We start from the raw sequence: 25,105 nt of genomic DNA on the forward strand, positions 1-25,105 counted from the left end.
GACCTAGGGGGGCTGTGTGAGCCCAGCTGCTCCGTGTCTTGCTCCCCTGGGAAGTTCTGGGGGAGTCTGCTAGCTCCGTGGCACCCTGTATGTGACCAGACACATCGTCCCTTCGTGGAGTTTGGCTGGTCTCTGGGAGAGAAGGAGCTGCAGCTAGGGTCGGGGAGAGCAGGGCCGTGTTATCAGGAGCCTATCCTGAGCTCCCGGCCTGCACACTCTCCCCACTGTCTTCATCACCTGTCTGTTCTGGCAGAGAGCTGGCCCCAGGTCTTAGGCTGCACCCAGCCCTCACCCTGAGGACCATGTGGCGCTGCCTCCCAGCCTGCGTCAGGTGGCCAGGCTGGCTGTCGGCCCTCGTGGGCTCCTGTCACCCATCTCACGTGGTTCAGCATTGTTCACAGTTGGGTCCTTTATTTTGGTGCCAGGCTGGGACGGGTAGGTCCCCTGGGCTCTAGGTTGAAGTCCAAGGAATGGAAACAGAAGGTGAGAGGGTCTGTTGCAAGGTGTCCCTGGGAGCAGGGAAGGACAGTTTTGATGGCTCAGAGGAGGCAGGCCAGGACCTGGTGAGGCAGTTGATGGTGTTGGTTAGCAGATGGCCAGAGAGGCCACACTTGTCCCCCATGCACTGCCCTGCCTGCCCAGCATAGGGGCTCCCAGGTGAGGGCCCAACATTGTGCTCTTTGGCTTCCATTCTTGTGAGGCAGTGCCCTGGACATGGCTCCCTGCATTGGAGCCTGGACTTCCCCTCCAAAGGGGCTGGATCTGGCATCACACACTTTGTGCAGGCGAGCCGCAGGCACTGGGCTGTCCCTCGCCCGGCTGCCTCTGGCTTTGCAGGTCAGCATGGCGCTCAGTAGCATAGGGCCCTGATGCTGGTGGCCTGTCCAGCCTGGGCCCTGGTCTGGGGCCCCTCAGGCTGTGACTCTGTGCTGTCAGTGCAGTCAGGGGTCTGGCCAAGGCTTCACTTCTTTAGAGACCTTTTTTCTGTCTTTGCACGCGTCTGACCCTGGCTCCGTCAGTGACTTGGCTAGAGGGCCCTCTATGAGTCTAGGCTCAGTGTCGTCATCTGTGAAGTAGGGAGGTTGCAGTGAGGGTTGGAGGCAGTGGGCCACTGCAGTTCACAGCACAGTGTGGCTCTGAACAACTACCATCACAGTAGGTCCAGAAATCTCCAGAGGCTGAAGGATGAGACTCTGGCCTCAGACGAGGTTCCTGCTTGGCCAGGGTGGGACTGGGGTCGCCTACTTTGGAGGCCTTATTCAGCACAGATTCCAGAATGCAAAGGGTTTCTCATGTACCCTGGGCTGGGGAGACCGACATGAGACTATGTGGATGAGGCTGTGGGGTGGTCAAACCTTGACGGCCTGTGCAGGGATAGCTGAGCCTGGAGTACAGGCCACGCCTGGTGCTGGAGGGCTTCTCTGCCCTGGTGGAAGGAAGGGGCTCTCTGTGGAGCCTGGAGAGTGGAGGGTATTGAGGACCACAGGAGGGAGCATCTCTAGCCCCAGACCTAACTGCTGGGCTCCTGGGAGGAAGTGGTCACTGAGCCGAGTGGCAGGTGCCTGGATAGTGCTGCCCACTTTAGGGAGCAGTCCCAGCTTATCCTTTGGCCCTGAGAGGGGGCCACTGCCCCCGGCCCCTTGCTCCCTGGGCTATGTCTACCCCGATCCTGGGCACGTGCCTCTTCTCAGGGCCTCTCACAGACACCCCCGTCTCCTGGCCAGTGGCTGTTTTTCCAGAAATGGAGGTGGAGAAGCCCCTTCCCGGGCAGCTCTGCTCTATGCTGAAGCAAGGCCACGCCCCAGGGTGGCTGCAGGGGGCTCCCTGCCTCCTGCCTCTTCCTCAGTCCTGCCCCATTTGGACTCTTCCCCCTCTCCTCTCCCTGTTGGCCTTCCTAGCCAGCAGCCCACCTGCCCTGGAAGCCTGTCTGCCACCTCCTGCTGGTGCCTGTCATTCCCACTGCCCTGCATCCCTTGGCCAAGGGCCCCTGTACAGCTGCTCCAGGGTGGCCTTGAGCCCCCCACTGCCCACCCGCAGGCTGGTGCTCTCACAGTCGGTGGGGTCATGATGGGGTGGGGGCAAGGCCAAATTCTGGGCCCCCTGGGTGTCCCTTACTTGTTCTGCACCGGTTGCCGGGGGTCTCCAGGGCTCCTGCCCCCCCCCCCGCCCTGCCCCCCGCCATCCCTCCATCACTGCGTCCATCCGTGGCTTCCCGGGCGAGGCAGAGCGTGGGCGGGCGCGGCCCTCACCGCCGGTCTCCCCGCAGCAGGCCGCAGAACTCGGCCAAGGCGCGCTCGGTGTGGGAGCAGCGGGCCAGTCAGCTGCGGCTGCAGAACCTGAGGGCCAGCTGCGAGGCGCTGTACAGCGAGATGGACCCCGAGGAGCGGCTGCGCTACGCCACCACGCGCCACCTGCGGCCCGACATGAAGACGCACCTGGACCGGCCGCTCGTGGTGGAGCTGGGCCGCGACGGGCCGCGGGTCCCAGCCGGGGGCAAGGCCCGGCCCGAGGGCGCGGAGGCCGCGGAGGGCGCCGACCCGCCGCCGCGCAGGCACCACCGGCACCGCGACAAGGTGGCGGCCTCGGCCCCGGCGGCGGCGGTGGAGCAGGAGCGGGCGGACGTCCCGAAGGCCGACGGCGGGGAGCCCGGGGCCCGGGAGGAGCGGCCACGGCCGCACCGCAGCCGCAGCAAGGAGGCTCGGAGCGAGCGCGGCCGCGGCCCGGGCCCCGAGGGCGGCCGGCGCCACCACCGGCGGGGCTCCCCGGAGGAGGCGGCCGAGCGCGAGCCCCGGCGCCACCGCGCGCACCGGCACGCGCCCGACCAGGGCAAGGACGGCGGCGGGGCCAAGGGCGAGCGGCGAGCGCGCCACCGCGGCGGCCCCCGGGCCGGACCCCGAGAGGCGGGGAGCGGGGAGGAGCCGGCGCGGAGGCACCGGGCCCGGCACAAGGCGCTGCCCTCGCAGGAGGACGCGGAGAAGGAGGCGGCGGAGAAGGAGGGCGAAGGCGAGGAGCGAGACAAGGAGAAGGAGCTGCGGAACCACCAGCCCAAGTGAGGAAGCGCGCGTGCCCATGGTGGACCCAGCCGCTGGCCGGGGAGGAGGCCAGGCTGGGGCTGCAGAGCTACGGATGGTGGACCCAGCCGCTGGCCGGGGAGGGGGCCGGGCTGGGGCTGCAGAGCTACGGATGGTGGACCCAGCCGCTGGCCGGGGAGGAGGCCGGGCTGGGGCTGCAGAGCTACGGATGGTGGACCCAGCCGCTGGCCGGGGAGGGGGCCGGGCTGGGGCTGCAGAGCTACGGATGGTGGACCCAGCCGCTGGCCGGGGAGGAGGCCAGGCTGGGGCTGCAGAGCTACGGATGGTGGACCCAGCCGCTGGCCGGGGAGGAGGCCAGGCTGGGGCTGCAGAGCTACGGATGGTGGACCCAGCGGCTGGCCGGGGAGGGGGCCGGGCTGGGGCTGCAGAGCTACGGATGGTGGACCCAGCCGCTGGCCGGGGAGGGGGCCGGGGTCAGGGTCCACAGGGTTGGGGGTGCAGAGCTGCCTAGTGGCCCCTGTTGCACCTGGTCCCCCTGCCCTCTGTCTCCATCGCTTGTGGTGGTGACAATCCTGCCTTGATGGGGTGTCGTGTAGAATGCTTAAAACTGGTGGGGGGGGGGCAGGCAGGGTATGCTCAGCGAGTGTCAGCTATTAGTCCAAGGCGCCCAGGCGCGAGAGAGGGCATGGGGAAAGTTGTTGGGACTAGTTTGGGACATGTTGGCGTGGGAAGAGCATAGTAGCCCCGGGGAAAAAAAAAACGTGGGGAGAGCCCGAGGGAGGCCTAAGGAGGCCACTAGGCCAAATGGTAGAAGGGAATAGGGCCAGGCTGGGTGGCCATGACACAGAGGGCCTCCTTCCCTTCCACAGCAGCCTTGTCCAGCCTGCTTCTGGCTGGGCCAGGATCTGCCTCTGAAGCAAGCTGGGGTAACAGGAGCCACCCGGGCTAAGGCCAGTAGTCTGCAAGAACTCCTGCAGCTGGAGGTGACCATCCGGGGTCAGCCCAGTCTGGGCACCGTCTCTGTGCAGAGCCCTGTGCTGGGCCTCTTGGTCTGGTGGTGTCCTAGGCTCTTGGTGGAGTAGCTGAGGGAAACCCTCCTACCGGCTTCTTCATGCTGCAGACAGTTCCCTTTCTATACACACTGTGATGCCAGCCGTGCCTAGTCTTGTGCCAGCGACGGAAAGGAGAATCAGCCCTAAAAACATAGAAACGTACAAAGTGATAAAAACCAGAGGAAATGCCAGAGTAGCAGAGGAAGCAGTCAGGGCTTTACTTGGTCGGCACGGGGGCACATGGAGCTGGGTTTTGCACACTGAGTAGCAGTTGGGGGCTGCATCGGACTCTGACATGCATTCTTGGTTGCAGGGAGCCACACTGTGACCTGGAGGCCAGTGGACCAGTGGGTGTGGGCCCTGTGCACGCCTTGCCCAGCACTTGTCTGCAGAAGGTAGAGGAACAGCCAGAGGATGCAGATAATCAGCGGAATGTCACACGGATGGGCAGTCAACCCTCGGACTTGAGTGCCACTGTGCACATCCCGGTGACACTGACCGGCCCTCCTGGGGAGACCACGGCTGTTCCCAGTGAGTATCTCCCATCTGAGTGGGGCAGGGCCCACCTTGTGCAGGCCCTGTTGGCTCTCCGCCAGTCCCCTCCATGACAGCTGCTTGGGGATGGAGCCTGCCTGTGTGAACTGTCTCACCAGCTGGAGAGAAGGTCCTCTGTGCTCGGCGTCCGTGCCTTGCTGTCTTTGTTTTCCAGTGGCCCCGAGGAGCGCTATTACTATTTCATGTCACTTACGTGACCAGCTAAGCACCAGTCAAGTGTTAGTGCTGGGGGACAGCAGGAGGGAGTGGGACCAGCAGGAAGTCCTGTGGGACTTATAAGTCTCATCAGGAAGACAGACCCTAGGATGGTCATGACTCTTCCTAGTTATGTGAAAGCTGCTACGCACCTTGGCCCCAAACCTGATGGGGGCTGACAACTAGCCAGTGGTCTTCCCGTGACTTATGTGCTTTGTGACTCCTGCTCTGAGGTCCCCACAGGCCTTGGCCTGAGCTCTTCTTCCCCCTCCTCCCTCCCACACTCCTGATTGAGCAGCTGCTCCCTGCCCAGCCATGTGCAGGCACTGAGGGCAAGAGGCTCTTTGTGTCTGCAGGTCACTCTGTCTAGTAGGGACAGAGAGACCTGGAGGGGTCAGATACAGTCCCCTCACACTGTGTGTAGCAGGTGCACAGATGGCTTGTGAGCACAAAGATCGAGCATCCTGGGGGTAGTTGGAGAGGGCCAGGCCGTGGAAGCTGAGCTCACATGCAAGGTGTGATTAAGTTTAGTCTTGAGAAGACCAGGTGCCATGCAATGCCGGCCCATGTTTGCAGATGTGTCCACACACACTCAGGCACGTGCACACACCCCTCACCTCTTGGGCAGATGCTCTCTTCTGGGGCCTGGGAACCAGTGTACCATGCCAGGAGTAGCTGGAGCAGCCCGCTCTGGCTGCTTTGGCTTCCCCCTGCCCTTCGCTTCCTTGGGAGAGAACTTTCCCTAGCCCACTCTCTGGTTTCAGCTCTCAGAGATACTAGTGTGTCTATGTTCCCAGACTCTTGGTCTGCTTCTCTCTGGCTTAAGCTTGAGGATGAGTCCAGGGTTCCCACCTGGCTTTTGTCCATGAGTCAGGTGCAGCCCCTCCTCCCCAACTCCTGGCAACCACTGATCTTTTTACCGCTTCTGTAGTTCTGCCTTTTCCAGAATGTCATGTAGTTGGAATCATACAGTGTACAGCCTTTTCAGATTGGGTTCTTGTGCTTACAATGTGCATGGAGGGTTCCGCCATGTGTTCTCATGGCTTGCTAGCCCATTTCTCTCTAGCGGTGAAGAGTAATCCATTGTCTGGCCATTCCACAGTTGATCCATGCACCTGCTGAAGGACATCTTGGTTGCTTCCAAATTTTGGTAATTATGCATAAAGCTGTTATAAGCATCTATGTTCAGGATTTTGTATGGACATACGCTTTCAGCTCATTTAAATGGGCAAACAGCTAAGAGCATGACTGTTGGATTGTAAGGTAAGGTTGTGTTTAGTTTTGTAAAGAGCTGGTAGTCTAAGCAAGTGGCTGTACCGTCTGGCATTCCCGCCAGCAGTGAGTGAGAACTGTTCCTCCAGGTCCTCTCCAGCATCCCGTGCTGTCAGTGTTTTGTGTTTTTGCCATTCTGATAAGTATGTAAGGTACTTCCTTGTTCTGTTTGCAGTTCCTTAATGACACGTGATGTTGAGCATCTTTTCATTTGTGTATTTGCCATCTGTATGTCTTATTTGGTGAGATAACTGTTCATACCTTTTGCTGACTTTTTAATTTTCTTATTTGAAAGAAAATTTGAGACTTAATTTTTTGAAGAGTAGTTTAAGGTTCAAAACAAAACAAAGAGGAAGGTTCAAAACAATGACTCTGCGCCCCCACACAAACATAGCCTCCCCCATTATCCACATTCCCCGGCAGATGCTGCATCTGTTACCAGGGATGAACCTCCACGGACACATCGTAATCACCGGATGTCTGTGCTTTACCTTCGGGCTCACTCTTGGGGTTGCCCCTTCCATGGGTTTAGACAAAGGTACAGTGACATTTCGCCGTCACTGTAATATGACACAGAGTATTTGCCCTGCCCTAATAATTCTCTGTGCTCTGCCTCTTCATCCCTCCCCCTCCCCAACTTTAACAACCACTTGATGTCTTTACTGACCATGGTTTTGCCTTATTCAGAATGCAGTATATTTAGAATCATATAGTACGTAGCCTTTTTAGACTGGATTCTTGCACTTACCAATATGTATTTAAGGTTCTTCCATGTCTTTTCATGTCTTGAAAGCTCCTTTCTTTTTGGCATTGAGTAATATTTCCATTGTCTGGGTGTTCCACAGTTTACCCATTCATCTACTGAAGAACATCTTGGTCGCTTCTAAATTTTGGCAATTGTGTATAAAGCTGTTAAAAACATCTGTGTGCAAGATTTTGTGTGAACTTGATTTCAGCTTCTTTGGGTGAATACCAAGGAGAGTAAGTGGCTCAATCATACGGCAAGAGTGTGTTCAGTTTTGTGAGAAACCACTGAACTGTCCGTGCCATTCTGCATTTTACCACTAGTAACGTACAAGCGCTCCCATTACTCCACATCCTTGCCAGCATTTGGTATGGTCAGTGTTCCAGATTTTGGCCATTCTCTAAGTGTGTAGTGGCACCAAATTGTTTTAATCTGCATTTCCCTAATGATGGGTGATGTGGTACATTGCTTTTATATACTTATTTGCAATCTGCATTATCTTTTTGGTTAAGATCTTTGGCATGTTTTTAAAATTAGGTTGTTTTCTTGTTTTCTATTTTTTAGAGTTCTTTGTAAATTTTAGATAACGCTTTTTTTCTTATCAGCTGTGTTTTTTGCAGCTTTTCCCCTCCCGTTTGTGGCTCATCTAATTGTTCTCTTGACGTTGTCTCTCACAGAGCAGAATTTATTAACTTCAGTCCAGCTGATCCATTATGTCTTTCGTGGCTTACGTGCTTGGTGGTGTATCTAAAAGGTTATCATAAACAAGGTCATCTAGGTTTTCTCCAATGTCATCCCCTAGGGGTTTCACGGTTCTGCATTTCACATTTAGTCCTATGAGCCATTTTGACCTAACTTTTGTGAAGGGTATAATGTCTGTGTCTGCGTTCACTCCCACATACGGACATCCCGGGTTGTAGCTCCAGCTGTTGAAGAGATGGCCTTTGTCCCACTGATTACCTGTGCTTCTTTATCTTGACGATCAGGTGGCTCTGCTTCCAGAGTCTATTTCTGAGCTCTCGACTCCGTTCTGTTGTCCTGTGTCAGTTCTGTCACCGAGATGGCACTGTCTTGACCACTGTAACTTTGGAGGGAGTCTTAAAGTTGGGTGCTATTGGTCCTCTTTGTTCTTCTCCTTCTATGTTGAAATGTTGGCTGTTCTGGGTCTGTTGCTTCCCCGTATAAACTTTAGAATAGTTTTGCTGATATCCATAAAATAACTTGATGAGATTTTGAGTGGGATTGCATTGAAACTACAGGGCAAGTTGGGAAGAACTGGCACCTTGGCAGTATTGACTCTTCCTGATCACAAACAAGGGACATTTCTGTCTTTACTTAGTTCTGTGATTTCATTCGAAAGTTTCAGTTTTCCGTATGTAGGTCTTGTACATATTTTGTTAGATTTATACCTAAGAATTTCATTTTGGGGGGAGCTAATATAAATGATACCATGCTTTTAATTCCAAATTGCATTTATTCATTGTTGATAAATAGGAAGGCAATTGACTTTTGTGTATTAACCTTGTATCTTGCAGTCTTGCTAAAATCACTTTTAAAAAAAAGATTTTATTTATATATTTGACAGAGATCACAAGCAGACAGAGAGGCAGGCAGAGAAAGCAGCAGGGGGTGGGAAGCAGACTCCCTGCTGAGCAGAGAGCCCAACGTGGGGCTCGATCCCAGGACCTGATCAAGACCTGAGCCAAAGGCAGAGGCTTAACCCACTGAGCCACCCAGGCACCCTGTTAAAATCACATTTAGTGCCAGGAGTTTTTTTGTTGATTCTTTTGGATTTTCTATATAGATATCACATTATCTGTGAAAAAAAGACAGTTTTATGTCTTCCTTCCCAATCTGTATATGTTTTATTTCCTTTTCTTGCCTTATTACTTTAGCAAGGACATCCAACATGATGTTGAAAGGAGTGGTGAGAGGTGACATCCTTGCCTTGTAGACCTGATCTTAGTGGGAAACTTCAAATTTCTCATCATTAAGCAGGAGGTGAGCTGTCGGTTTTTTAAAGATAGACTTTATTTACCAAGTTGAGAAAGTTACCCTCTATTCCTAGTTTTCTGAGAGTTTTTGTGATTGATGGGTGTTAGATTTTGTCAAATGCTTTTTGCATCTATTGATAGGATCAAGTGACTTTTCTTTTTTAGTCTGTTGATATGATCATTCAATGATTTTCAAATGTTGGAAGAGCCTTGAATACCTCGGACAGATCTCACTTGGTTATAGTATAGAATTCTTTTTATACTTTCTGGGATTTGATTTGCTAGTATTTTGTTAAGAATTTTTGCATATGTTCATGAAAGATATTGGTGTATACTTTTCTTTTCTTGTAATGCCTTGTCTGGTTTTGTTACTAGGGTAATGCTGACCTCATAAAATGAGTTAGGAAGTACTCCCTTTGCTTCTGTCCTTTGAAAGAGATTGTTGACAACTGGGATCATCTTTTCCTTAAAGTTGGGTAGAATTCTCAGTGAACCCATCCGGGCCCAATGCTTTCTGTTTCGGAAGGTAGTTAAGTTATGAATTAATCTCTTTAATAGATAGAACTCTATTTACATTGTCTAGTTCTTCTCGTGTGAGTTTTGGCATATTTGTCCTTCCAAGGACTTGGCCCATTTCATGTAGCTTATCGAATTTGTGGGCATAGAGGTGTTCATAGTGTTCTTTTATTATCCTTTTCATGTTCGTGAGATCAATATTGATGTCCCCCCTTTCATTTCTTCTATTAGTAATTTGTGTTTTCCCTCTTTTTCCTTAGTTAGCCTAACCGATTTTAATCTAAATTTAATGATCTTTTCAAAGAAACAGTTGCATTGGTTTTGTTGATATTCTTTCTTTATTTTATGTTTTCAATTTCAGTGATTTATGCTCTTTTTTTTTGATTTTTAAAAAAAAATTATTTAGTTTTTGCGAGAGAGAAGGATGGCGGTGGGGGAGAGGGAGGGAGAGAATCTCTCTTTTTTTTTTTTTTTTAGCATTTATTTATTTGACAGACAGAGATCACACGCAGGCAGAGAGGCAGGCGGAGAGGGGGGGTAAGCAGGCTCCCCGCTGAGGAGAGAGACTGATGCGGGGCTCGATCCCAGCATCCCGGGATCATGACCTGAGCTGAAGGTAGAGGCTTTAACCCACTGAACCACCCAGGCGCCCCAGGAGGGAGACAATCTTAAGCAGGCTTTACACCCAGCTTGCACGACCTGTAGCTCCATCTCCTGACCCTGAGATCATGACCTGGGCCGAAATCAAGAGTCAGACGCTTAACCAGCTGAGCCACTCAAGTGCCCCTCTGCTCTAATTCTTATTAATGTCTTTTCTTTTGCTTACTTATAATGTTTTGTTTGTTCATTTGTTTCCTACAGTGGGAGCTTAGATTACTGATTTTAAGTCTTTCTTTTCAGATGTATGCTTTCAGTGCTATACATTTCCTTGTAAGCACTGCTTTTGCTGCATCCAGCAAACTGCTAACTTTCATTTTCATAGTTAAAAATATTTTTACATTTCTCTTGAGATTCCTCTTTGACCCATGTATTACTTAGTGTGTTATTTAATTTCTACATATTTCGGGATTTTCCAGTTATCTTTATCTTATGATTTCTAGTTTAATTCCATTGTAGTATGAGAACAGACATTTTTGCCCACTTTTTAATTGGGTTGTTTATTTTCTAACTGTTGAGTTTTAAGATTCCTTTCTATGTTTTGGATACCAGTGTTTTATCAGATAAGTGGTTTGCAAATAATTTCCGCCTGTTTGTGGCTTGTCCTTTCATTCTTTTAATGTCTCCTGTTTCTGATTATTACTGGTGTAAGGGTTAATTTGGTTTCTGTCATGGCTTCTGCTAGGGGCAGAAATCTAGGCTATTGACTTTTTTATGGCAATTTTGTACCCTATTTCTTTTCTGAACCCTCAAATTGGGTATTAGTTTTAGCATCGACTCTTTGATTTTTTTTTCCCAAGTGTATTTTCAAGTGTGTTATTTAATTTCTACAAATACAAATACAGTGCTAACTATTCCTTTCCAGTCTCGAACTTCTCAAGATCCTTTGCTTTTTTTTTTTTTAAGATTTTATTTATTTATTTGACAGAGAGAGATCACAAGTAGGCAGAGAGGCAGGCAGAGAGAGAGGAGGAACAGGTTTCCTGCTGAGCAGAGAGCCCGATGTGGGGCTTGATCCTAGGACCCTGAGATCATGACCTGAGCCGAAGGCAGAGGCTTAACCCACTGACCCAACAGAGGCCTTTTTTTTTTTTTTAATTTTAAAGTTTTTTTTTGCATGATTGCACTGGCTAATATGCTATCAGGTAACAGTAACAGTGGAGTTAGTGGGTATCCTTACCTTGTTTCTGCCTGTATGAAATTAGATTCTGGTTTTAGGCTTGAGAGGGGTGTGTGTGTGTGTGTGTATGTCTGTTTAAGTAAAATCAAGGTGCAGTACCCATTAATTCCTATTTCAATAAGTGTTTGTCTGGAGTAGATGTTAAATTTTATTAAAGGCCTTTTCAGCACCCTAGACATCATATATTTTCCCTCTTAAATATGGGGATTTATAGTAATGAACTTTTTGCTATTGAACTGTCTTTGAGATCTTAGAATAAATCCTACTTTGTTAACATTTTTTTTAAAGATTTTATTTATCTATTTGACAGACAGAGATCAGAAGTAGACAGAGAGGCAGGCAGAGAGAGAGAGAGGGAAGCAGGCTCCCTGCTGAGCAAGAGCCCGATGTGGGGCTTGATCCCAGGACCCCGAGACCATGACCTGAGCGGAAAGCAGAGGCTTAACCACTGAGCCACCCAGGTGCCCCTGTTAATATTTTTTTTAAAGATTTTTGTTTTTAAGTAATCTTTACATCCAATGTGGGGCTCGAACTCATATCTCCAAGATGAAGAGTCACATGTTCTACTGACTGAGCTAGCTAGCTGCCCCAGTTAGCATATTTTTTACAGTGATGTTACAGTCTGTTATTATTTTATGTAGGATTTTTGGGTTGACCCAAATTCCAGACCGAATTTCAACATGGGCACCTTCCCTGCCCCCCACCCCTTCACCCAGTACCAAGCAATTCTCAGACACCAGTAGGGTGTCCCAGATTCAACTCACTTCTGATACTGCTGACCAGTAGAAAGCATCGGGTTCCACAGCTTAAGGGTTCAGAAGACTTCCCTAGAAGTCCTAGAAGACTTCCCCCAACACTCCACTTCGGGCACCCCAGGCTGTCACCTCTGCTTCTGACCTATCAGTTACAGATTGGGCTTCCGACTCCTCTTTAAGTTCTTTGGGTTGCTCATGTTTGCCAGTTTGTTAAAGGCTGTGATGCATGGTAAGAATCAAGAACGAGGTGAAGAGATACGTGGGGTGTGGGCTGGGAAGTGGGTCTGGAGCTTCCCTGCCCTCTGTTGGCACGCCACTCTTCCCAGTCTCCACCTGCTCACCAGCCCCGAGGCTCCCTGAACCCAGTCTTTGGGTTTTTATGGAGGCTTTGTTGCGGTCCTGATTTACTAAGTCATTGGCCATTGGCTGGTTCCTCCTCCAGCCTCTATTCCCTCCCTGGAAGTCGAGGTTGCGGCTGAGTGTCTCAACCCTCTAGCCACGTGGCTCCTTCTCTGGCCAACCTGCTCCCACCCTTGGGTGGAGTCCCGAAGTCATCCTTCAGGATACCTGTGTCACCTTTCGGGCTCTGAAGCGTTCTCAAGAACTATGGATGAAGGCCAAATGTCTGAGAAATATATTGTGGTCATCTGAGTGACCAAACATGTATTTTTTATATCATTATATTGCACATTTTGTTTTATTTATTATTTTTAAAATCTAAATTCAATTAATGAACATATAATGTATTATTGGTTTACAGGTATAGAGGGCAGTGATTCATCAATCATATAATCACGCATTTTATTTATTTATTTATTTTTATTATTTTTAAAAAATTTTTCAAATTTTTAAATTAACATATAATGTATTATTAGTCCCAGCGGTACAGGTCTATGAATCGCCAGGTTTACACACTTCACAGCACTCACCATAGCACATACCTTCCTAATTGCATATTTTAAAGTGAGAAGTGTTCTTAGCTTTCTTATCCTATGTTCAAGTATCATATGGTTTAGATATGAATGCTGATATTTAATTTCATTAATCCACTACTGAATATTGAATGTTGTTATGTTGCCATTTCCTATTATTTTAAATGGGAAAATTATAATGTACTATAAAAATTTTAATGTATTAAAGTTGGTTGTACTCAAAATCCCCAATTAATTTTTGAAAACAGAACTGTGCTGCCTGAGTGGCTCATTCGGTTAAGTGTCTGACTCTTGATTTCGGCTCAGGTCATGATCTCGGGGTCGTGAGATCAAGCCCCATGTTGGGCTGTATGGTCAGCGTGAAATCTGCTGGAGATTCTCTCCCTCTGCCTCTCCCTCTGCTTGTGCTTTCTCTCTCTCTCAAAATAAATAAATAAATCTTAACGAATACAGCTCAAGGACAGGTAAATAGTGTAAAGTAAAAACTGTCCCGTTAGGACACAGAATGCCCACCGCATTTTCCCTGATCACCACAGCTAAACTAGTTGTTCACGGGCAGTTGCTGTGCACACCTTCATAGCAGCTTCTGCGCTTTTCAGAAACATCCACGCATAATTCTAATCGTCAACCAGCTGAACTCGGAATCTTGGCTGAGAGTTTTTCCCATGTTCTTTGGGTTACAGATGTTATATTGCAGGGTGCCTGAGTAGCTCAGTGGATCAAGCAGCGGAGTCCTGATTTCTGCTCAGGACACCATCCCCGAGTCCTGGGGTGGGGCCCTGGGTCCGGCTCCACACTCGGCAGGGGTCTGCTTCCTTTCTCTCTGCCTCTCCTCCTGTGCTCTTCTCTCTCTCTCACATGAATAAATCAATCCTTAAAAAATGTTATATTGGGTTTGGGGGAAGTATACATTTTTCCTACGTAAATGTCAGCCAGAAGAACCCCAGCAACATTGCAGTGCGGGATGCATGTTCTGAAGTGCGCGTGTCAGCAGACTGAGGGCCCTCGACAGGGCTGGTTTACCCAAGGTGTTCTCTGTATGCTGTGCCTCTTGCGGAGTCCCAGAAAGCATTAGAATGTTTCCTTCGTTTTCTTTTCTGGGATAGTGAAGTAGCATTAGGATTGCTTGGTCTCTAAAGATTTGGTAGAATTCTCTTGTGAAATCATCTAGGTCCGGTTTCTTTGGGAAGGATAATTCTTTGATAATTTTTCTTTTCTGTCTGGATATTGTCTGTTTAAACTTCTTATCTCTTGTCTCCTGAGATCTGTTTGGCAGATACAATTTCCTGGTCATTCAATCTAGGTTTTCCAATTTATGTATGTATAGTTAGACAAAGAAGAGGTGTAAGTTTTTAAAAAAATTTCCTCTGTTTTACCCCCTTAATCATTTTTTATCCTGTGTATTTTATGTTTCCTCCTTTTTTTCTTGATTAGATTAGTGATTTATATATTCTGTAGGTTTTCATGAAGAGAACCAACATTTTATTTTATTGATAGTTCTACTGTGATTTTGATTTTTAACCTGTGACTTCCCAATTTTGTCTTTATTATTTCCCTCTTACCTTTTTGTTTTACTTTGTTGTTCATTTGTTAGCTTCCTGAGTTAGACACTTAGTTTACTTATTTTATTCTTTAATTTTTGATACGTGATTACTGAAGGTTATGAATTTTCCTCTGATTAATAATGTAATCATATGCTGTAATTCTGACATTTGATGTCTTCATTTTCATCAGATTTTAAAGAAATTATGTAACTTTGGTTTGCCTTCCCTCCAGGTGCTTACAGATTCCTTGGGGTTTTCTGCATAAAGAATCGAGTCATCTGCTAGGGGACAGTTTATTTTTCACGTTCTGATGTGTGTGTCTTTTTTCCTTTCCCCCCCTCGTTGCACTGTCAGCTTCCAGAACTGTGTGAACAGCAGGGGGACAACTGATGTCCTTCTCTTAGTCTCCTCTTGTGGGAGGAGGGAACAGGCAGTCTTTCGACGTGTGAAGTATGATGTTAGCTCTCGTTTTTAGTCTTGGGTTTTTTGGGGTGTGGGGTGTTGGTAGATGTTCTTTATCAAGTTGAGGAACTTCCCCTCTGTTCCTTTTTCTTGAGAGTGTTGGCATTAAATCAGTGCTACATTTTGTCAGACGGTTTTCTGCATCAGTCGATGGGACCCTGTGGTTGTTCTTTGGTGATACAGTAGTTTGCACTGGTTGGTCTTCAGATGCCAGGTCAGCCTTGCATCCCTGGGTTAAGCTCTGCTGGCCGCTGTACACAGCCATTTGTGTATATTGTATGCACATTTGTATATACTGTATAGAGTATACATTTGTGTAAACTGCTGAATCGTGTTTGTTAATGTCTGGTTAAGGAGTTTTGCCTCTGTATTCATGAGAGATATTAGTACTTTTCTTTCTTTCCTTTTTATTTTTTTGTGCTGTCTTTGGGTTTGGTATCACAATGGTACTGAATTCATAATTTGAATTGGAAAGTGTTTCTTCTGTGTTTAGAGGTGAGTGTGTGGACCTGGTGCTAATTGTCCTTCTGACGTTTGGTAGACTTTGCCAATGAAACGTATCTTTTTGGAATTAAAAAAAACAGTCCTCAATAGTGACAAGGTTGTTATCTGTTTCATACCAGCACCTGCCAGTTTTCTGTCTAGACCTGTCAGTGGCTGGGAAGGGGTGCTCAAGTCATCAACCAGAAATGTGGCTTTGTTGTGTCTGTCTCAGTTCTGTAGGCTTTGCGTCGCATACTTGCATCACTGCTGTTGAGCACGTGCACACGTAGAATTGCCGTCCTCTTGAGAGGTCGGCTCTTTCATCATCGTGTGACGTGCCTTTCTGTACCTGATGATTTTCTTTGCTCTGATGTCTACTTTATCTGACATGAATATATCTACTCCTACTTTGTTTTGATTAATATTTGCATGGCATATCTTTTTCACCTTTCTATGTTCAAACTAGCTATATGGTTATATTTTAAGTTAGTTTCTTACAGACAGTGCATGAATGGGTAGTGTTTTGTTTGTTTGTTTTTTTTTAAAGATTTTATTTATTTATTTGACAGACAGAGGTCACAAGTAGGCAGAGAGGCAGGCAGAGAGAGAGAGAGAGGAGGAAGCAGGTTCCCTGCTGAGCAGAGAGCCCGATGCGGGACTCGATCCCAGGACCCTGAGATCATGACCTGAGCCGAAGGCAGCGGCTTAACCCACTGAGCCACCCAGGCGCCCAATGGGTAGTGTTTTTAACTGACCTTTTCAGGTCTGTTTTCTATTTGGCGTATTCAGACGATTTATATTTGATGTAATTGTATGTGTTATGACAAGTCTGCTGTTTAATTTTTGTTTATTCTTTGTTTTTTATTTTGCTCGTTTCTTTCTTTTTTTTTTCTTTTTTGCCCTCCCATGGGTTACTTATTATGTATTTTAGAGTTTCATTTTGATTTATCTGCAGTACTTTTGAGTCTGTCTCTTTGTATTGTTTTTTGAATAGTTGCTCAAGGTATCACATTACATATATAACGTATCCCAGTCTACTGGGTTTGTTATTTTACCAGTTTAGGTGAAATATAGTAGGTTTACCTCTTTTTCCTTCCTGTGTATGGGTGTCATGATTATTTCCTCCACATACATTTAGAACCACCTCAGTGTATGTTTTAGTTTGTGCTACAAGTGTCCAGCATAGTGTAGGAAACTCGAGAGGAGAAGGAGAATGTGTTGTATTTACCCATACTTTTACTTCTTCTGTTGTTCTTTCTTCTTTCCTGATATTCCAGTATTTCTTCTTTCATAATTTACTTTCTGTTTAGAGGGTCTTTCTTATTATTTCCTTCAGGGCAGGTCTGCAGCTGACAAGTTCTTCACGTTTCCCTTCATCTGAGAGTGTCTGGATTTTCCCTTCATTCCTGAAGGGTGTCTACACTGGGTATAAATTCTGGGTTGACAGTTCTTTTTTTTTCAGCACTTGAAAAAACGTGTGCCTCTTCCTTCTGACCTCCATGGTTTCTGATGAGAAATCCACTGTCATTCGAATTGTTTTCTTCCGATAGGTAAGCTGTTGTTTCTCTCTCGCTGCTTTCAAGATTTTTTTCTTTGTCTTTATATTTCAGAAGTTTGATTATGATGTATTTTGGCATGGGTTTCTTTAGGTTTATTGTGGTTGGGATTTGCTCAGCTTCTTGAATTTGTAGGTTTGTGTCTTTCTGCCAAATTTGGAAATTTTTTCATTCGTTCTGTCTTTGAATACATCTTCAGCTCCTCCCTCTTTCTCTTTTCTTTCCAGGACTCTGTTAGCATGAATGGTAGATCTTTTGTCTTAGTCCCAGAGGTCCCTGAAGCTCTGTTCACTTTTTTCAGTCTATTATCTCTCTGTTGTTCTGATTGGGTGATTTCTATTGTTCTGTTTTCCAGCTCAATGATTCTTTCCTCTGTGCCTTCCATTCTGCTGCTGAGCCCATTTATTGAGTTTTTTCATTTGTTATTGTATTTTTTCAGTTCTAAAATTTATATTTAATTCTTTCTCTCTCCTATTTTTTTGCTAACGATTTTCTATTTCTTTGCTGAAATTTTTTTTTCATTTGTTTCCAGTATGTTTTTAATTGTCTGCTGAAGTATTTTTATGATGGTGCTTTGAAATTATTTTCAAATAATTCTAACATCTGTATTGTCTTGGTGTCTATTGATTGTCTTTTCTCATTCAAATTAGCATTTTCCTGGTTCTTGGTGACAAGTGATTTTTAATTGAACCCTAGATATCTTAATATTATATTATAAACCGGGGCACCTGGGTGGCTCAGTGAGTTAAGCCTCTGCCTTGGGCTCAGGCCATGGTCTCAGGGTCCTGTGATTGAGTCCTCTATCGGGCTCTCTGCTCGGCAGGGAGCCTGTCTCCCCCTTTTCTCTCTGCCTACTTGTGAATTCTCTCTCTCTGTCAAATAATAAATTAATAAATCTTAAAAATATATATTATGAACCTCTGAGTTTTACTTAAGTCTTCTGTTTTAGCTGGCCTACCGTGATTCCCCTCCAGCAGGGGCAGGGTGGGTGAGCTCTTCATTACCGACCGACGGAAGTGAAAGCACAGGTTTCTCATTCAACTCTCACTGACACCCACACCCGGTGGAAGCAGGCTCCTTGCTCTTGCTGGGCCTCCACTGATACCACCCTGAGAGAGGTGGGAGTGCCTTAGCAGTGCTCCCCGCATAACCTGTGCTGACACAGTGCAGGTAGAGCTCATTACCCCTGGGTGGTGGTTAAATCCATGGCTGTCTACTATGATTCACTCTGGCAAGTAAAAGGGAGGGATGCCTCATTATTTTTGGGTAGAAATTGCAGTTCAGGCTGCCCATGTGATCTTCATTGATCTCACATGGATTGCGGGGGGTCTTGTTCTTGCAGGGTCAGGATGAAAGTCTCTGCTCCCTACTTGTCTCTCTGATTCTACCCTGGAAGGTCTACAGGCTAGTGAGGATAGAAGTCTGCACTTCCGATTTGGCCTCTGCTCATATGAGCCAAGATGGAGCTACAGTTTTTTCTGGGGTGTTTGACTATAGTAGAGTGTTTATTGTCCATAAACTTATTGTCCATAAGTTTCCTGTCTTTATAGCTGCATCTTTCCTGGTCCTATTGTTAGGGAGAGCTGGCTTTTTGGGGAGCTTTTAAAAATCTGTGTCTGCTGAGATTTCTGGGTTGCTGGCTTCTCCTGCACCAAACTTAGATGAGGCATAGAAGAAAACCCAGAGAAGAAAAACTTTCTGCCGTGTTGTTCCTCAGGCCCCAAGGTCCCTAACTGATCTGGCTTCTCTCCACCTTTCCACCTTTCAGAATCTTAGGTTGGCTTTATATGGTGCCTAGGGGTTTTTGTTGTGCTTAGTGGGATGCATCTTTCCAAGAGCTCAAGTCTTGAGTTAATTTTTATATATGGTATGAGGTGAGGGTAGAGGATTTTTTTATTCCCTTCCTCCTCCCCACACGGGTATGCATTTGTTCTGTTGCCGCTTGTTGTAAAGGTTATCCCTTTTTTTTTTTTTTTTCATAGAATGTCTTTGGCACTTTTATCAAAAATCGTGGCTCATTTCTCCCTGTCTTCTTTTCATCTTGCGATGATTTCAGTCATGTCTGTTTTCCGTTGGACTCCTTGTGGTTTCTGAGGTAGTCTTGTCTTTCTCTTTTACTTCATTTCTCAGATGATTTCTTTTTCAGTTTCTCTCCTGAGTTTGGTCAGCTCTCATCTCTCTTCTCCTGGTTTTCCATATATTCTTATTTCAAGCTTTTAACCTTATTTGTGGTGGTTTTTCTCATTAGAAATTGCTGGTCTAATTGTATTTGATCCGTGTTGGAAAGTTGTGTTGTAGTTCGCTTTTCCTCTGCCTTGTGGTGTTTTTTTTTTTGTGGAGCATTTTTTATTAGCTGAAACATTTCATCCTTACTTTCTGTTTTCTTTTGCTAGAAGCTTTGTGGGGCCGTCGGGTTCCATTTTCTGATGATGAAGAAGCGTGTTCAATTTCCGGAGACCAGTGATTACATGTGATTGTGTGGGGAAGAGGCAGGGGCTCCGGTGCCTTCCCTGCTCTCTGGTTCGAAAGCACCCTCTTCTGTCAGCCCAGTGAACTGCAGCCTCTGTGTTCAGTGGCACCTTGCTGGGGGCGATGGCCAGCCCTAGCTTGTTTCTCTTTCCCTTCATCACAAAGGGGCTGATGTGGGCTGCTCCCTTCCAAGTGTGTCTTTTGCGTTCAGAAGCAGTGTCTTCCCGAGGTTGCTGGTGTCAGGCCCGTGTGCTTGGCGGTGGCAGGGCTCCGATCTCAGTACCCTTCTGCTTAGGGTGGGGCCCCCTCTTCTGAGGACAAACACTGTGTCCCACTGCCACCTAGATCCTGCTGTCCTCTCCCTCCTCCACGCAATCCCTGCTCGATGCCTGCTTGTGCAGGCTTCAGTGTTCACTTTCTCACTGACATGTAAGTTCAGGCCGATACTCATTTTCCGGGTGCTGTAGGGTTGGACTGTGGGTGATTTTACTGGCTTTCCTTGCTGGCTGTGTGAGTATCAGTGACCGCCATCATCTGTGGGACACCCTCTTATCTTGTTAGTTTCTCCTGGATTTGTAGTTGTGATCACTGTGACATTTCTAATTTCCTTCCCTTTTCCCTTCCCTTGGTAACCTCTTTTTCTCCTACATCTTTGTCTAGTTAAATAGACTCAATTTTTGGCTTTCTTGATCTTCTCCAATGTATCTTTGTTTTCTGTTTTTATTTATTATTTTTTCTTCCACTTCTCTATCTACGTCATAGTATTCTTTCTCCCAATTACTAGTGGGACGCACAGCTCCTGGCATGTAAGCTCCTCTACTTTGCTGGTGTGTTCACGCTTTTAACCTTTGCCTTAAGAAGGGTTTTAGTTGTGTCTTATGAGTTTTGAAACACCATAGTTTTCATACTTCTAAATCTTTTTCCAGATTTCATTATGATTTCTCATGACCCATGACTTATTTATAAGTGTTGTTTTGAATTTCCGCATGGCAGAAGTTTCCTAATTTTTTTTTTGCCATCGATATCATTTTATTTTCTAATATTTCATCAATTCTTGTATTTTAGATCATCCATTTGACTTTTCCTCCCCTTGTGTTTGAAGAACACTTTTGGATTTATTTCTTTTAGTGAGTTTTTTTTTTTTTAAGATTTTATTGATTTATTTGTTAGAGAGAAAGAGAGAGGGAGAGCACATAAGCAGCAGGAGAGACAGAGAGAGAGAGAGAAGCAGGCTCCCTGCTGGGCAAGGAGCCCCATGTGGGACTTGATCCCAGGACACCAGGATCATGACCTGAGCTGAAGGCAGTGGCTTAACCAACTGAGCCACCCAGGTGTCCCTCTTTTAGTGAGGTTTGATGGTGGTAAATTCTCGGTTTGCTTGAAAAATCTTTATTTTAACCATTGTCAGTAAAAAGTAGGTTTTCTAAAGATTATTTACTTATTTGACAGAGAGAGAGAGATTACAAGTAGGTAGAGAGGCAGGCAGAGGGGGACGGGGAAGCCGGCTCCCCGCTGAGCAGAGAGCCCGATGCGACACTCCATCCCAGGACCCTGAGATCATGACCTGAGCCGAAGGCAGAGGCTTAACCCACTGAGCCACCCAGGTGCCCCCAAAGTGGTTTTGTTTTGTGTGGAATTCTAGTTTGTTAGTGATTTTCTGTCCACGGTGCCACCATTCCTCTGTCTTTTCCCACCTGCCGTTCTTGTGGAGAAGGCATCCGTCTGTCTGAATTGCTCTTCTGTGGGGCCCTGCTTCTCTCCAGGCTGCTTAAAGGAGAACTTTTTTACGGTGGAAAATCAGAGCATTGAAAGTAGAGACACAAGTATAATGAATCCACATATTCTGTCACCCATCCTTAAGCAATTATCCACATTTTGTTAATCTTCGCTTTGAACCTTCTCATTTTTTTCCTGTGCTTTTTTTTTTTTAAAAGATTTTATTTATTTATTTGACAGACAGAGATCACAAGTAAGCAGAAAGACAGGCAGAGAGAGGGGGAAGCAGGCTCCCTGCTGAGCAGAGAGCCCGATGCGGGGCTTGATCCCAGGACCCTGAGATCTGACCTGAGCCGAAGGCAGCGGCTTAACCCACTGAGCCCCCCAGGCACCCCTCCCTGTGCTTTTTGTATATGATTTGTATATGTTTATGATTTTGTATATGATTTTAGGTCTAACTGTGCCTGTAAGCATCTTGAACAATTAAGGATGTACAACCACAGAGCATTCTTAGACCTAGCAATACTGACAATAATTTCACAATATTACTTAATGTCGATCCGAAGTTTAAATTTTACCAATTATCTAAAAAATAACTTCTGGGGCGCCTGGGTGGCTCAGTGTGTTAAGCCGCTGCCTTCGGCTCAGGTCATGATCTCAGGGTCCTGGGATCGAGTCCCGCATCGGGCTCTCTGCTCAGCAGGGAGCCTGCTTCCCTTCCTCTCTCTCTGCCTGCCTCTCTGCCTACTTGTGATCTCTCTCTGTCAAATAAATAAAAATTAAAAAAAAATAAAAAATAACTTTTTACCATTGATTTGTTAGGATCAGGATCAAAACAAGGTTTACTCCTCTGCTGTTGCTTGATCTGTGTCTCTTTCACTCTGTAACACCTTCGTCCCTCTTGTTTTATGCCATTTTTTGTTGAGGAGGCCGTCGTTTGTCCTGTAGGACTTCCCTCCGTTCTGCATTTCCTCACAGTGTCATTTGATACCGTCCTCTGTCCTCGGTGTCTCCTGGTAACTGGAAATTCAGTCTAAGGCCAAGCTTCTGAGCTTGTTTTGTTGGCGGCGGCAGGCCTGTGGTTTTAAGGCTCTTCAGCAACATCTCTGGCCTTTCCTCTCCAGATGCTGGCAGCACCCTAACCCTGGGACAACTGAAACATGTCTCCAGAAGTGACCAGATGTCCCTGGGAGGCAGAATTGCCCTTGTTTGTAAACTATGGATCTAGAGACTTGATTGGAATCCAACGAAACTCTTCCGGGAAGCTTTGCAGGCAGGGTGGGCTTCCTGCTACCCTTACATGGGACACGTCGTGTCTAGTGTCACGTTTTCCTTTTTGCTGCATGACAGCGGTTGGTCCTGACCCATCCACCCTGAAGTTCTCTACCAGGCTTCCCCTAAAGGTTTCCGTAGACACTGAGGTTTGTGTCACACAACGGTGAATTCATGACTCTGTCGTTCTTTGTGCACTTATTATTTTTACCTTTTCTGTAAGGAAGAACTTACCTCATCAGCTGCTGGAAATGGAGTTGGTATTTGTAGTAAGCAAGATACATGCTTACTTCTGTGCCTTTACGTATGGGCATTATTTGTTTATTTCTATTTTAGAAAAGATTTTACTTATTTGAGATGGCGGGGTGGGGCGGGGAAGAGCAGAGGAACAGGGACGAGCGGACTCCGTGCTGAGTGTGGAGCCCAGAGCGGGGCTTAAACTCACGACCCTGAGGTCGAGACCCGCGTTGAGTTGGAGAGTCACTGCTTAACCAGCTGAGCCGCCAGGCGCCCCCGTTCACTATAATAGTGAACCAGTGCCCAGAAACTCTAAATATGGCCAATTAGACATTTATGAGAATTATTAGTATGAGTTTTTTTTATTTTAATGTGTTTGATGTGCTTTAGTTCTTGGAACTCACTGTTACTTTTGGTGCTCAGATTGTCCCATCTTTGGCCACTGGGGGCCCGTTATAGTTGGCCTTTTTGGACCTCACATGCCTATGTTGTCTTTGATGGCTTTCTGGTTTTCATCGAGAGCACTGTGTTCCAGGGCTATCGTGTACCTTTTCTGCCCCAGACGTGGAGTCAGCCATCTCTCCAAGAAGACCTGTGTATGGGACACTGGCTGTTCCAACTCCTTTCTGTCCTCTGACTTCAGTAGCCTCGCCTTCAGCTCCTCCTGGAGGACTGCGCGGACCACCGGAGGGAGAGGACAGGAAGTGGGCATACATCGCCCAGGCGACCAGAGCCAGTGAAGGGGTGGTGTAAAGGCAGGAGAGCCCAGCCTGTGGCTTCAGGTTGGGACAACTTTGAGGCTTAGCTCAGACCCCAGAGCCCTTGTGGGAACAGCCTGACCCTGCTATTACAGGGTTTTACCTGCCACCACACTCTTGCTTGGCTGTTTTCTCTTTCCTGCTCTGTTTTCCTCACTTCCTTCCTGTTATTCTGGGAGTAGTTGGTCACCCTCCCACGGCTCCTTGTCTTGGGGCTTCTGTAGAGCCTGATCTGAGACGCGGCGGCCCCTTTGTTGGGAAATGAGGCTTGTTTAGCAGTGTGGTTGTTGCTACTGGGTTTTATTGCTTCCAACTTTTTCAGAACTGTTTTTTCATTTTAAATTTAAATAACTATTTATTTAAATGCCAGCATAGTTGGTGTACAGTGTTGTGTTAGCTTCAGGTGTGCAATACGGTGACTCCACAGTGCTGTGCGTTCCTCGGGGCTCATCGAGACAAGCGTCCGCTTAATCCCCTCACCTGTCTCGCCATCTCCGGCCCCATCTCCCCTGCGGAACCACCAGTTTTTCTTTATAGTGAAGAGTCTGTGTCTTTTTGTCTTTTGTCTGGTTCGTTTATTCAGTTCCACATATGCATGAAATCACGTGGTATTTGTTCTCCTCTGACTTATTCACTTGCTGTCATGCTCTCTAGATCTGTCTCTGGTGTTCAAGTGGCAGGGTCTCATCGCGCTGCGGCTGAGTACTGTCCCATCGTGCGTGGGCGTGTGTCATGTCTTTCTTCGCTCATGCACTGGCGGGCGCTTGGGCTGCTTCCCTAGGTCGGTGTTGTAAACAGTGCCGCAGTAAAGACAGGTGATTGTCTCTTTTTCTAGAGGTCTGCTGATTTTGTATTTGAGAGAGAGAGAGTGCGTGCACATGTGGTGGTGAGGGGCAGAGGGACGTAGAGCACCCCAGCAGATGCCCTGCGGAGTGTGGAGCCCGACACAGGGCTCCATCTCCCCACCCTGAGATCACGACCCGAGTCAAAATGGAGAGTTGGGCGCTTAACGGACTGAGCCCAACACCCCTGCGTGTACCTTCTCGGATAGTGTTTTTGCGTTCTTCCGTAAATCCCCGGTAGTGCAGAGGCTGGACTATGTGGTAATTCTATTTTTAACTTTTTTTTTTTTAAGATTTTATTTATTGGACAGACAGAGATCACAAGTAGGCAGAGAGGCAGGCTCCCCATGGAGCAGAGAGCCCGATGCGGGGCTCGATGCTAGGACCCTGGAATCATGACCTGAGCTGAAGGCAGAGGTTTTAACCACTGAACCCCCCAGGCGCCCCATCTTCTTGATTAACTTCCATCCTCTTTCCACAGTGGCTGCGCCAGTTTGCTTTCAGGCGCTAGTGCTGGTGTGCAAGTGTCCCTTTCTCTCTGAACCCTGGCCAGCGCTTGCTGTGCACTGCTGGTTGCAGCCATTCTGACAGGAGCGAGGTGTATCTCCTTGTGGTTTTAATTTCCATTTCCCTGATGATGAGGGACGTTGAGCATCTTCTCATCTTGATGTCGTCTTTGGGAAACGTTCATGCTTTCCGCATATTTTTAATTGATTATTTGGGGTTTCTTGGTTTTGACTTGTGTAAATTCCTTATGGATTTTGGATATTGACCCTTTATCTGATATGTCCTTTGCAAATACCTTCTCCCATTCAGTAGGTTGTTCTTTTTTGTGGTTGAATGTTTCCTTTGCTGTTCAGAAGCTTTTTATTGTGGTGTAG

The 25,105-nt window shown here is 47.1% G+C and overlaps 1 protein-coding gene across 9 annotated transcripts in view; it reads left to right on the forward strand.

The window, feature by feature from the left end:
• The window catches only part of CACNA1B (calcium voltage-gated channel subunit alpha1 B), a 185,349-nt gene that overhangs the window by 91,759 nt on the left and 68,485 nt on the right, over positions 1-25,105 (forward strand). For 5 of the 9 annotated variants that reach the window (XM_045082839.1, XM_045082844.1, XM_045082842.1 and 2 more), the window contains exons 19-20: positions 2,270-3,049; positions 4,398-4,615. In XM_045082839.1, coding sequence (XP_044938774.1) covers positions 2,270-3,049; positions 4,398-4,615 — 998 coding nt within the window. Of the gene's footprint in view, positions 1-2,266; positions 3,050-4,397; positions 4,616-25,105 lie in introns of all 9 variants that reach the window. The other 4 variants (XR_006607487.1, XM_045082838.1, XM_045082843.1 and 1 more) reach the window with 1 other exon arrangement.

Source organism: Mustela putorius, unplaced genomic scaffold (genome assembly GCF_011764305.1).
Source record: "Mustela putorius furo isolate JIRA1106 unplaced genomic scaffold, ASM1176430v1.1 tig00000596_pilon_pilon_pilon, whole genome shotgun sequence".
NCBI classification, from domain to species: domain Eukaryota; kingdom Metazoa; phylum Chordata; class Mammalia; order Carnivora; family Mustelidae; genus Mustela; species Mustela putorius.